This window comes from Protomyctophum parallelum, assembly GCF_964188405.1.
Source record: "Protomyctophum parallelum genome assembly, chromosome: 18".
Lineage (NCBI taxonomy): Eukaryota > Metazoa > Chordata > Actinopteri > Myctophiformes > Myctophidae > Protomyctophum > Protomyctophum parallelum.
In genome coordinates this window covers 29,304,694-29,317,630 of record NC_139716.1, presented here as the reverse complement: position 1 = coordinate 29,317,630, position 12,937 = coordinate 29,304,694, and the positions used below count along the sequence as shown (strand labels likewise).

Sequence of the window (12,937 nt, the reverse complement as noted above, 5' to 3'; positions counted from 1 at the left end):
GACCCCTGGAGGTCCCCAGACCCCACTTTGGGAACCACTGTTCTGTGTGGTAAAATATCACATGAATTCTACGGAGAAAGTCCACACGGTGACTTCATGTCGATTTCCGTCACTGTGTGACACCACCAACAACAATGCTACAGTAGAAGCCAGGAGGAAAATGTTAAGATTTTTATTTACAAAGTACATTTTTTTCTGTGCTTTTTTTCAATTTTACTTTTAACTTACAGAAAAGTAAAAAACAAAAAACAAAAAGCCCACAACTAATCAGTGTAAATGTTAAAAGGACGGAGAGAGAGGAGGTAGGAGGCGAGGAAAGTAAAGAGTGAGGAAAGGGGAGGAAGGGAGAGAGCGAGAGAGAGGGGAGGTAGGGGTCAAGGAAAGGAACCGAGGAGACAAAGCGAGAAGGGGGTGAGAAATTAGGCCCGATGTATACGTAGCAGCGTGCCAGTGTCGCGCTGCATCAATCAAACAGTATAAATCAGACGTAAGATTAAAGAGTGAAGCACCGTCCCTTTAACAAATCATACAAAAGAAAAGAAAAAAATCAACAAAAACAAAATACTCCTGAAAAAATATTCTTTTAAAAAGCTCTGTTGGCAAAATAGACGAACTGTCGACCGTGGCGCCCTGGGAGGGAGTTTTTAAGCCCAAACATGGATACATCGCCATGCGTGTCCTGTGGTTCGAACACAGCTGATCAACAAAGTCCACAGCAACGCACTGTGGGCTTGAACTCATGGAATAAAGCTTAATTAAATACGACTGAAATCAGATTAGGATTTGTGTCAGCCAAATCTGTGATTTGATGGTTTCCTAATTTTTTTAACTAATATTATGTAGGACTGTCATGTTTTAGATCATTCCATTTTTCTAGATTGGAGGCTTTCATTTTAAGATATATCCGAGAGCATTACGGTTTTATGAACATGTTTTCTAGCTTTGACCACTTCAAATACTCTTTCATCTTGGAAAAACTAATAACTGAAAAAAAGACGGCTCGCCTATTTTCAGTACAAGAGATGCTTATAGAAGACTGAATGCTGTGGGATCCCAATTACCGAAATCAACCGTGAAGACAGAACTTTTAATCCATGTCGACCATATTCAGGACACTGAAACGCGGCGATGTCATCACATACCTGTTCCGTTACCCCCCTCCCCACGGTGATGATGTCATAGAAAGGTGGGGGGGGGGTCTGCATTTGAAAAAAAACAAAACAAAAAAAACAACAACAAACTAAATAGTAACACGGCGCACACAACCCTGACTCAGGACAACATTGGTCGTAGCAAAGAGAGGAGAGAGGGGAGCACTGGGGGGGGGGGGGGGGACACGCTCCATTACTTAATGCCGCTTCCTCCCAGGAGCCCTTGTTCCGTTTTCCTTAAGACAGAACCTAAGACGGGATTCGGGAAGCTTTCAGACAGTTCCACTGGAATTACAATAACAAAATTAAACTTTGTTTTAAAGCTGCAATCCATAAGTCGTTTTGAACCCATGTCTATTGTTTATCTATTTGTGGCCTGAACGAATAATGTTATTTTGCATCTGCACGTTACCACAACACTGCAGTGGTTATAGTTGGGTCCAACCTGCTATATATTATATTAAGATCTCATGGTCGGGTAGGACACCTATTGGTTGCCAACGGGTACTGCGTTGAAACTGAAATCATCATGGGAGTTTGGAGTGAAACGCGACACAGGAGGCTCAGTCTGTTGTGGAAAATTGTGTGGCGACAAGGCCTCGGGGCGTCATTACGGTGCAGCCAGCCGTGAGAGCTGCAAGGGCTTCTTCAAGCGCAGCATCGGGAAGAACTTGGGTGTAGTACACGTACAGGGCTCAGGAGTGTGTGATCAACAAACACCAACCGCAATCGCTGTCAGTATACTGCCGGCTGCAGCGCTTTGCATGGCCCTGGCCATGAAACAGGACTCTGTGTGAAAGGAAACCTGTTGAAGTAACGACTAGGGAGAAGGGCGTCAACTGTGTGGCCTCCACCGTAAGAATCTGTGTAGTCCTCAGGCTGCAACACCCACATTTGTATCGGACAAGGAAAAACGCCAGTTTGTGAAATCATCCTCTCCCCAAACAAACCAACAAACAGGCTTTCAGTTGTAGCATCAACGGGGGTGCTCAAATCATGCGCAGGGATTGGAAATTTTGGTTAGGACATAAATTACAGATTGCAGCTTTAAAAATGAGATTCAAGTCAAACAATCTATACATTTTTGGGGACACGCGCGGCGGGTGCATATTTTGCCGCTATAGGATAGAAGACCAGCAGTACTAGGCCATCAAGAGTTAATGACCCCACAGCACAACCCGTCAAAGCAGAGTCCCAGGGGGGGGAAGATAGGAACAAAGGGTCCCGGGTTAGAGAAATGGAACGTGGCCCAGACCGGTGGTTGGGGTGCATGTGTAGGCAGTCCAGAGTAGGGTCAGAGGTCACAGGGTCAGGGGGGGGGTGGGTGGTGGGTTTTGCAGGAGTCTTTTTGTCCGTCTCATTCATCTTCTTCGTCGTCGTCGTCGTCGTCGTCCCCGTCGTCATCGGGTTCGGGTTCCCTCTTCCTCTTCTCTCCTTTGGCCGGGGACGAGTCCTCGTCTGGATGAAGAGATAAACACCTCGTTATGACGACATCGCAACAGAGCAGCACCCTAGGGTAGGTACCCTCACAAAAAACATGCAGTAATCCTGGTCTCTAAACTGCCTCCCCCTGGCCAGCCGGGGTGCCTGATGGAGGGGAAAGGAACTGGTTGGAATAACGTGTTCCTTCCACGCGCTACGTCCAACCAGGGAAACTCCCCCGTCAGGTGTAAAGGAGCAACTTGGACACTCAGGCATGAAGGAAGCATGAGTTCAAGTCCGTTGCTCTCCCCTTGTCCCCATATATGGGGACTAGGTTGGTGGAGGGTGTGTAGAGCCCAGGATCACATTAGATGATTGACACAGGGGTGAAAAATGGGTTACAAAATCGTGGGATAAAATATATATTTAAAAACAACAGAGCAGCACCATGCGGAATAAAGAAAAATAAAATATCAAGACTGAAAATGTAATGATGTTTGTTTTAGGTATGCTCATTCTAAACCCATTGTTGCTGCTGTTCCACATAACAGCCAACCATTTGAAGAAATCACAGATTTGAGGCATTAACCCCTTTGCTTTTTTATGACATTTCTGAGAGCATTCACGTTTCTGGAAGACGCTTTTAAACTTTTCTATTGCTAGTTTGAGCACTTCAAATACTCTCATCTTAAAATAACTAATGACCGAAAATAGGCAATCTACAAGCTCACACGTGGTGAGTTTGTAGAGCGGCTATTTCCGGTGCCGCAGCATGCATTCACAGAAGACACGCTTGGCTTCTATGGTATCCAAATGACTGAAATCAGTCGTGGCGAATGGTAACTTTAATCCATGAGAATAGAACAGAGCAGTACAGCAGTGGTGGGAAAAGCACTCGCATCTTTTACTTTAAAGTAAAAAGTATCAATATTGTAATGGAAATGTAATACTCTAGTCCAGGGGTTTTCAACTGAGTATGAACCAGGGACCACCACCCTGACTGAGAATCAACCTGGGGACCACCACCCTGACTGAAAATCAACCTGGGGACCATTGTTGTGTTGGGAGGGGGGATATGGTCATGGTGTGGGTGAAAGAAATTAACCTTCCATTTAAACTCATGTTGCTGTTCATTGTAACTTATTCTATGACTCAGTAAGCAGAGACTTGCGATTCATTATGGGCACATTTCCTTATAATGGTGACTCAACCAGGCAATCCGGTACGGTTTCGCTTGAGATTCTAACTCACTTTTCTGTGGAAGTTCTTGACATCCGTCTTCCCAGTAACTGACAACATCGATGAGTCATCATTGTCACCAGATTATTTACTGCATTGTTTCTCAACTTGTGGTCAATACAATAAATTCAAATACGAATCTTCACTTTCCTACATTACTAAATGCATGGTCAGGGACCACATGCAACACCTTCACGGACCACCAGTGGTCCACAGACCACCTGTTGAAAACCATGCTCTAGTCTGTAAAAATCTTGAAAATAAACGAAAAAAAAAACTGAAACTTTGTATACAGAAGAGGTAAAAATGTGTCTTACCGTCATCTTCATCATCGTCATCTTCCTCATCGTCATCCTCACTGTCCACATCTCCGTTCACCTCTCCACCCTGAACACAAACAAAAGGCCACTTATTACAGTGTCCGTCTGGCTCCCCCAGCTGGCTGCTCACCACAACACAACACACCAGAGTTAACCAAGCAGCACTTTCAACTAGGTGCATGCCGCAGTTTAATCCTACAGAAATTGGCCATTGACCAAAAGTTTAATGCTAAAATAAATTGACAAGATGCCAGAGTTAATGGGGGAACTTGGGGGAACTTCTAAATCACTTCATGTCACATAATATATTACATGGAAAAAATATATTCCAATATAGCTGTGCTATTGGAGCAATTTCAAAACATGGTAAGACGGTTCTAATCTAGCAGCATATACAGTGAACTAAACACCAGTCAGAGTTAATAACAGTAAGTATACCATTAGCATATGTTGGCCAGAGAATTAATAAAATAGCGTTCATGATCATTCCAGTGTAAACTACAGTAAATGTAATTACCTATGTATCCCACAGACGGCCCCCAGAATGTTAAATCTTCCACACTCCCATTCAACAAAATTAACCACCATGGTTGTGGCACGTTATTGTCCATTTTTGGAATCTGTTATACTTTATTTAAGTTAGTTTGAACTTTGGTTGCTGTAGGCTTTACGCGTCATTTCAAAACCTATACCGGATGTGCAAGGACACGCTGTGATTGGCCAGTAGCTACTTTGCGTGGCAGTTGGGGAAAATGCTCACCCCAAAAAGACGGCGTGTCTCCGTCAGTCAAAAACTATACTTTTATCTGCCCAAATAATAGTATGCCGTTATTGGAGGCGAGAGGCACTTCCGCGTTGCCCACAGAAGCAGGACGTTGTTATAAACACAAGCTACCGACTGTATATAAGCATTCGGAGATTATGGAATAGTTGTCTGGCTAGGCGAGACTACAAATTGGGTTGACTTTGATATGAATCGAGGCTTGGCTTTCTTGAGGCAAATAGACAGAATCGTCCGTGCTGACTGTCTGGTTCTACTTTAACCCATTGATGCTGGTTTCTGAAAACCATCAATGGGTTAACATCAAGACTAATGCTTCATGTATGCTTCGTCATACGACAAGGTCCATTTCCAAAATTAGCCAAGTCTGGAAAACAGACGGAAAGAAATAGTCCCTGGGGAGATTGGTCTGGCCCTCCTCAGTTTGAATTACATTTAAACCCCAAGCAAGTAGGAAACTATTTTCCCATAAAGATTTATATCAATGCAAATGTGAAATGCATGACTGAGTAATACAATAATAAGTCTTAACGTCTCCTAGCTCACCTCTTCGACATCACTATCGTCATCATCGTCCTCCTCGGCCACCACCTCTTCCTCATCCTCCTCTTCCTCATCAAAGTCCTCAGACTCGCCCTCCTCTCCCTCTGGAACACAGAGGTGCCCAACAAGGAACGTCAGAACATCCAACAGAAAGATACAAAGTAGAACCAGCTCCGTGGACGACCCAGCCAGGGATGCACCATATTGACATTTTTGGCCGATAAACAGAGCATGGCAACAATCGATCAATACCGATATTGCAATACAAAAAGTCTCCAGTAGGGTTTACCTTTCACCCGTTAAAGCAGCTGTGTGTCTAAAGTGCAGCCTATGGGCCAAATGCGGCGAATTTTATTCATGTTGTATTATGAACGGCTCAACAATATGGGACATTTTTACATTTAAGTTTTTTTAAACTGGACATTTCCCAGAGTATAATTTGTCAGTGTTCCTTCTTTTTTTTTTGACAATAAAAAAAAATACGAAAAAAGAAAGAAAAACAAAAACAAGGCTGCATTTTTCAGATTACAAGATACATTCATTGAAATCCTCATACAGATCCCACTTTTCCCACTTTTTATAGAACTTATCTCCTTGTACTTTTTAATAATAATAATAATTTTTACCTTAAGGCTGAGATACATTTGGTCACAGCACACACCTGACATAGACCTTTGATATTAAATATTGATGATAGTTAAATAGAATCGTTTAAATCCGAAGCTAAATTATGCAGTTGGCCCTTTAGTGTTTTAACATTTTCTAATATGGCCCCTTTTGAAAAAGGTTTGGACACCCCTGTGTTATAGAGTAGTCCAACTGTGATTCTGGATGCAGAAAGAATTTTCACAACATCAACAAAATGTTTCTACAGGTAGACTCTTTTTTTAACCCATTCTGAACGGGAACCCATTTTGGTGTCGTGCTTTAGCGATTGAAAAATAGCAGATCTACAAGCTCATAGCGCGCCACCGAGTGGCGCGCTACGAGCTTGTAGGTCTGCTATTTTTTTTTAAATCGAAGAACGACTGACATTTTTAGAATCTGATCGCAGGTCAGAATGGGTTCATCAGACCAGTGTGTGTCCAGTGGAAACCTCGTATGAATCTGATCTCAGGTCAGAAGCTTCCCCACTCTGCAGCCTACAGTCATCAAATAGTGGTCAATAACAATATGATGACATATGGATTAGGCTTCATCTCCCATTCCATTCCCTCTCTAGGCCTGTCACAAGTATTACATAATAGCATAATCGGCCTGGGGGCGGCTTAATGGTCCAGGCACTTTGGCTGGTAATCCAGCTTGACAGTGTGTTGCGGGTTCGAGTCCCAATCCAGACAAATGTTACTGTGTCTTCGATCGCTAATCCCAATTCCATTCTCACGATAATACAATTCTAAATATTATTTTTTTAATATTGTTAAAAAAAAAGACCTGAACTGCCCACAACCCTCCTATGAGACACAGATCAAGTAGAAGAAAACTGTGGCATTTTATCATGATTATAAGTAGCCTTGCCGAGCCATGAGGCCCATAGGGCAGGAGCCTATCTCCTGTTTCTGTAGCGTGAGGCAGCTTGATGTACAAGTACACCCCCTGGACATGACGCTAGTATGTCGCAGGGATTCGGTATGACCCGGCCGGGGATTGAACCCCAACCTCCCAGTCTCAGGGCAGACACTCTACTCACAAGGCCACTGAGCTGGTCACATTTTATCATGATTATAGTGAGGACCAATTACATGAAGATAGATTGAAAAGTGGTGAAGTGGTCCTTTAAACTATTTGTCATATCTGCCCTGTGCATTTTGTGATTACGAACTGAAATACAACTAGTAACGTTTCAATGTTCAATGTAGAAAAATAATAATCGCAATTATTTGTGACAATTGTCGTCAATTTAAATGTGCCGGTGACCGTCCAAATTCCATCCACTCTCACCTTCATCGTCAACTAAGTCACCCTCTCCATCGGAGTCGGACGCCTCGCAGTCGTCTATGTCGTAGCCATCCAGGTAGGTGAGCTGTGGGAGGAGCTTGAAGATTGACTCTCTGTAGTCAGTCAGGTTGGTCACCTCGCAGTTGAACAGGTCCAGAGATTTGAGCTGCGGGAGTTTCTTCTGTTGGTGGGGGAGGGAGGGAGGGAGGTCACAACTTCAGTTTGAACCACTTTAAAAGCGGAACGTCTGCATAGTCTCTATATAGCTAGAGACGTATATATTATGCTCTATATGCGACATTTGCAGGCGGCCAATTTTTTTTGGGGGGGGGTGCGTCAGCTAGTTCGGGAGGCAACAGGGGGTGCATGGCCAAAATAGTTTGGTAACTGCTGCTCTAAGGCTATAATAGCATGGGACCTAAAAACAAGGTCACGTGTTAAGCTCCACCCACCAGGGGCTCCAGGGTGCTGATGTCTTTGAACTTGTTCCCACTGAGGTTGAGGTGCGTTAGGTTCACCAGCCTCTCTGCCAGGACCTCCAGACCGCCTGATATCCTGTTGTCACTCAACTCCAACTAGAGGGAAAAACAGATTGGGGGAGAGAGAAGGGAGGGTGTCATCTACATTCTACAGTGGTGGTTCCCAAACTTCTTAGCCCGCGACATAAATAAAAGTAGTCGTTTGCCCGGGACCCAAACTATTGAAAATAGCAGATCTACAAGCGCACCGTGCATCGGATCGCGCCGCATTTTGCGATCATGTAGATCAGCAATTTTCACTCATTCTTAATCATTATTTTTTTATTCATGGAATTTCTTAATTTGTTTGATTTAAATAAAACAATTAGACCTGAGGCAGAGTCTAAAAACGCCTCCTAAAACCTAACCTAAGGTTTTCTGAAAACCTTCAAATTCTTATTCAAAAAATAAATGTTGCTATATGAGACACAGGCACAGAGACACAGAGGAAACATAAAATAAATTGCTCAATACTGACAGCCGGTCAGCAGGTGGATTCATGAATGTATGTATATAGTCAATATTTTAGGCCAATAAAACAAAACTATAGAGCAAATTTCACACTTTGAAAGAAAAAAGGCCTGTTGGCTGCCGGACTCGGGTGCGTTTGTTTCCTGTACCTTCTTGAGCTTTTCCAGCTTGGGTATGTTTGATACGCTGACCAGGCCGACGTTTATGAGACTGAGGTGCTCCAGGTTGTTAAACTCGTCTGTTATTCCCTCCATCTTCCCCTCACTGGAACGACAGTTATCAAGGACCAACTCTTGAACCTGGAGGAGGAGAAGAAAGGGGTTATTCACGTAAAGAGAGAGGGGAAAGGATAGGTCTGTCACGATTACTACACTTGTAGTTGAGGATTTATTGTCGTGTCGTATGTCGAGTTCTCGGCATCGAACATTAAAATAACATTTCCGTATAACTTTCAGGCTTTGTAAACAGAAATTGCACAGGTGTGACAAATTAGTAAACACTTTGACTTCTAAAGCTGCGGTTCGCGAGTTATGTTTTCATTGATAAATTCACATCTGTTATGATCGCCAGTATGGAATATTTTTCAACACTAGGACAAGCGATTACACCGTTTTAAAGTGGTTTTTGCAGTGGCTGTTCAAAGGTAACTTTAAACTTAGGCAGTCTAGCCTGAAAGATGGCCGTAAATGGTCCGCAGTCGACCTGTTAAAAATACAAAGAAATTGCTACCATGGAAAAAACTGTCCATATATTTAATTTGATCAATTCAAAATGTATGAACCTTTTTCAATAAATTAAATTCTCTCAAGAATTACGATCAGGCAATGATGTAATAATTGTGATGGGCCTAGTGACGGAGGAGTCTTTTGTACCACAGAAAATAGACGATCTACAAGCTCACAGCGCTCCAGTAACATGCAAAAACAATAGTTTAGATAAAGAAAATAGGGAGGGAAGGAGAGGAGACTGACAATCAAGTTTAATACTGTTTTTTAAAACAGTTTACTGTACTTTCATCCAAATGAGAGGAACCATTTATTAGCTTCAAATTTAGTGTTTAAGTTTTTTTCATATTGGAACTGATCCCATATTGCATTCCAGGCCCCAATCTGTAAACTCAAATTGGTAACATTTAGTCCCTCGTTTGTGCCAAATATGGGTTTCACATGGTTTGTTAAACTCCCTCTGGTGTTGTGGGTGTGGACTTAGTCAACATTAAGGAAGAATTTAGACAGGTACATGGGTATCTTGGTGGTGTATCGAATCTTGTGGACCAGACACATTGCAAGATGCTCTACTCTGTCGTCAACTCTAACCCATTCTAGCCTATCAAAGTGGGCCGGGGTGAGATGAGTTCGGGGACTGAGGCCAAGTAATAGCCTGACCAGTTTGTTTTGGGAAGTCTGGAGCCTTGTTTTAAGGGCCTTTGAGGTGCTGTGGTACTACCAAGAGGTGGATGCATAGTCAAAGAAACATTGTACGAGGGCTCCTGTTAGGGTCTTCAATAGAGCTCCGATTATCGGCCAGCGATCGGCCATATCGACCGATATTCACTCTGATCGGTAATCGGCATTTACCATATCTATTATCTGGAGAAATGATCTTTTACACCATTTAATTTAAGTAATACGTATAAATGTCAAACAGATAGAGTATAATATAATTTTACATTTTTGTGACAGGCCAAAACATTCTCCCCTTCCTCCCCCACACACAGGAACAGTTTTGACATAATCATTTTGGAAATATTAAAATTTGCAACATGTCACAAGATCAGTATCAGACCAATCGGTATCGTCCGATCATGAGAAAAACAATCAGTGATCGGCATCGGTCCCAAAAAACCTGATCGGAGCATCCCTAGTCTTAAAGGTGTTTTTGTCGACCAGTGAGGAGATCCTGTATAGGACTCTCGTTCTTTGGTTGACCTTTTTGATTACGTTGGTGGCCATTTTATCACGGAAAGATTTGCCTCCAGGATGGAACCTAGGTAGGTCATTTCATCTTTTCGTGTCATAATATTGGCACCCACTCTAACCAAGAAGCCATCTGCCTTGCTTGCTTGATTACCATTTGATCCAAAGAGAATGGATTCAGTTTTTCCCCAGGTGTAAAGTTTGTTATCAGCGAGCCAGGTGCAAATTCTACCAAGTCGGAGCGGAGGGCCTTTTCAACCTGCAGTTTGTTCATGTCCGACACCAGCAGTGCTGAGTCATCTGCGAACAGGAACAAGTTGCAGTCACAAGCTGATGTCATGTCGTTTACATATTAGGAACAGTAAAATGGGATAGTGTTCCATTCACCTCCACCATCTGTTCTCTCTCCTCCAGGTAGGATTGCATCCAGCTCACTGATGTGCTATCAAAACCAATTGCTTTTAGCTCGTTAACCAGTATGGAGTGGTTCACGGTGACAAAAGCCTTTTGGAGGTCCAGCATGACCATGCCGCAGTATTTGCCAGCATCCACCTATTAGATTATTAACTCTTTCAAGAGATTGTTAAAAATACTGCATTACTTAATTTACAAGAAGTCTACACAATTACAGAATGTAGACAGACGCATTGTTATTTTGATCAACGTTTGTCTGTTATCTCTCCTATGGTACCACTGTACCACATCAATAATACAGCATGGAATTGTGGGAAAAGTCTTATCCAACAACAAATTATTCTACGTTTTGGGTCTGAGATGCATAATCTTGTCAAATGGTGGTCCGTGGGAATAAATAATAGACCTTGGCATGAAAAGTGTTGAAAACAAACCACTGATTTAGGGTGATCAAAATTCAAGGAGTCACATTGCATATAAGATTGTTTTTTTACTCAGGCCATTATCATCATTCCTCAACATCAGCTCAGGTGGAGGGAGGAGACAAGGACCGTATTCAGACTTGAAAGAGTGCATAAAGTACTAAAAAGTAGGTCATGCCGTCTCATCATGTTGGAACTGGTCCTTTGTGTTTGTAAACTCCGAACGCACGTGACACCACGCTTCTTTCTGCTGCTAAGTGCTAACGTCGTTAGCTCGTAAAGCTAACCTCCACATGTTGCAGGCAGCGCGCCATTATTACGCATTGACACATACGGTGGACGTACAAAAACCCACACACAAGTGTACCATGAAACCGCTTGGTTTGTTAACGGGCTGTGCATTTATAATTAATACAGGATTAATAACTGGATGCATTTAACATGGTGTTGTTGTTGGGTTAGCATGCTAGCGTGTTAGCATGCCGCCTGCCCGCCCTTCACATGGAGCCAGCCGGGCTCCGTCTAACGTCTGGACAAACTAACGTTACTACGAATAATACGGTTATTAACCGTCACTACCACGTGGATACGTTACTTTTCTCGTAATTACAATATTATTACGACCAAAATAGGCCTATTGGTCATTTGCTTAGGCCGCAATGATGCAAAACGATGGATTCATAATCCGTTTAGTCGGTCTTAAAAAGTGACACGGACTGACTGCGTAATTAAAAACGGAACATTGTAGTAACGCGTCGTGTTGACAGCTTTTATCACGGAATATGCGTGATGTGTGCTCAGAAAAACGCGTCACTTTAGTCGAGTGACTTGCTCTTTTAGATCCAGTCTCTCCGATTACAGCAGAGGACACAGAACTGAATTTATAATTTATTTATAACCGACTTCAGTTCTGCTCTATATCATCTTCTGGTATAGGAGACGGAATATAATAAGCATTTAAAACAAATCAACGTTAATTCATTCTCGACACGTTTTCTGTCCAATTCTCGACACGTTCTGTCCAAACAGCGGCAAATTAAGCTATAAAGCCACATTCGTGCATATATGCTCATATAAAACCCATTTGGCGCCAGCTATTAGCCAGCTCCACACAGTGTGTGCGTGCCGTGCGTGTGGCGTGCGTGTGTGTGTTCGTTCGGCAGCGTCCATGTGGTCGTTTTGCCTTCGAAGCGCCAACAACATACTTCGCCGTACTAAGAATATAAATCAGGGAAATAGCAGATCTACAAGACCTAAACGCACGGCGGACGCAAGGCGCCGTGGGCTTGCAGATCTGCTTTATTTCCAGGCGCGCGCGCGGCACCGCCCGTACGACGGAGGGCAAACAGCCCGCCCGGCCACAACACCACAAGAAACACAACAACTTTCCGCCAATTCAAAGTAAAAAAACAAATGTATCGACGAATTTAATTGCTTAATTAAACTCACGTCGCTGGGGCTGCGGTGTCGCAGCTCCAAGGAGACTCTTTTCTTCATGTCCATTTTGTTTTTGTTTCTTTTTTCTCTTCTTCTCCTCCGCCTCGTTCTTCTTATCAACTTGTTTCTGTATCTGCTGCTTGCCTTGCTTCGCACTGCGCGTGTGCGTCAATCCACACCACAAATACCATATGTGGGCGCTTCCGGTCGTCCGCTTCAAAATAAAACGCTCACCAGCGTCATGCAGTGGTGGAAAAAGTACTTTTTGTTTTCTTGAGTAAAAGTAGTAAATGGCCGGAAGCCATTCAGCCATTCATAAAAATAAACTTGATTAAAAGCACAACAGTATTGGCATAAAATGCATA

General features: G+C 43.0%; 1 protein-coding gene across 1 annotated transcript; it reads right to left on the bottom strand.

Moving 5' to 3' along the window:
* Positions 1-156: 156 nt before the first annotated feature.
* Positions 157-12,722, bottom strand: LOC310875756 (acidic leucine-rich nuclear phosphoprotein 32 family member D-like). The gene is made up of 7 exons (XM_083789101.1): positions 12,585-12,722; positions 8,533-8,682; positions 7,847-7,969; positions 7,398-7,575; positions 5,460-5,560; positions 4,130-4,199; positions 157-2,609 (listed from the first exon to the last, which is right to left on the bottom strand). The coding sequence occupies exons 1-7, from the start codon at positions 12,636-12,638 to the stop codon at positions 2,509-2,511; spliced, it is 777 nt and encodes a 258-aa protein (XP_083645227.1). The 5' UTR covers positions 12,639-12,722; the 3' UTR covers positions 157-2,508.
* Between the last annotated feature and the right edge of the window lie 215 nt (positions 12,723-12,937).

What these genes read in the sequence shown, in the direction of transcription:
- LOC310875756 (XM_083789101.1), bottom strand. Translation starts at nt 12,638, where the DNA reads ATGGACATGAAGAAAAGAGTCTCCTTGGAGCTGCGACACCGCAGCCCC. An exon ending in GACACCGCAGCCCCAGCGAC is followed by an intron (nt 8,683 to 12,584) that starts GTGAGTTTAATT and finishes CTCCTCCTCCAG; the next exon opens with GTTCAAGAGTTGGTCCTTGA. An exon ending in TGACGATGATGAAGATGACG is followed by an intron (nt 2,610 to 4,129) that starts GTAAGACACATT and finishes CTCTTCATCCAG; the next exon opens with ACGAGGACTCGTCCCCGGCC.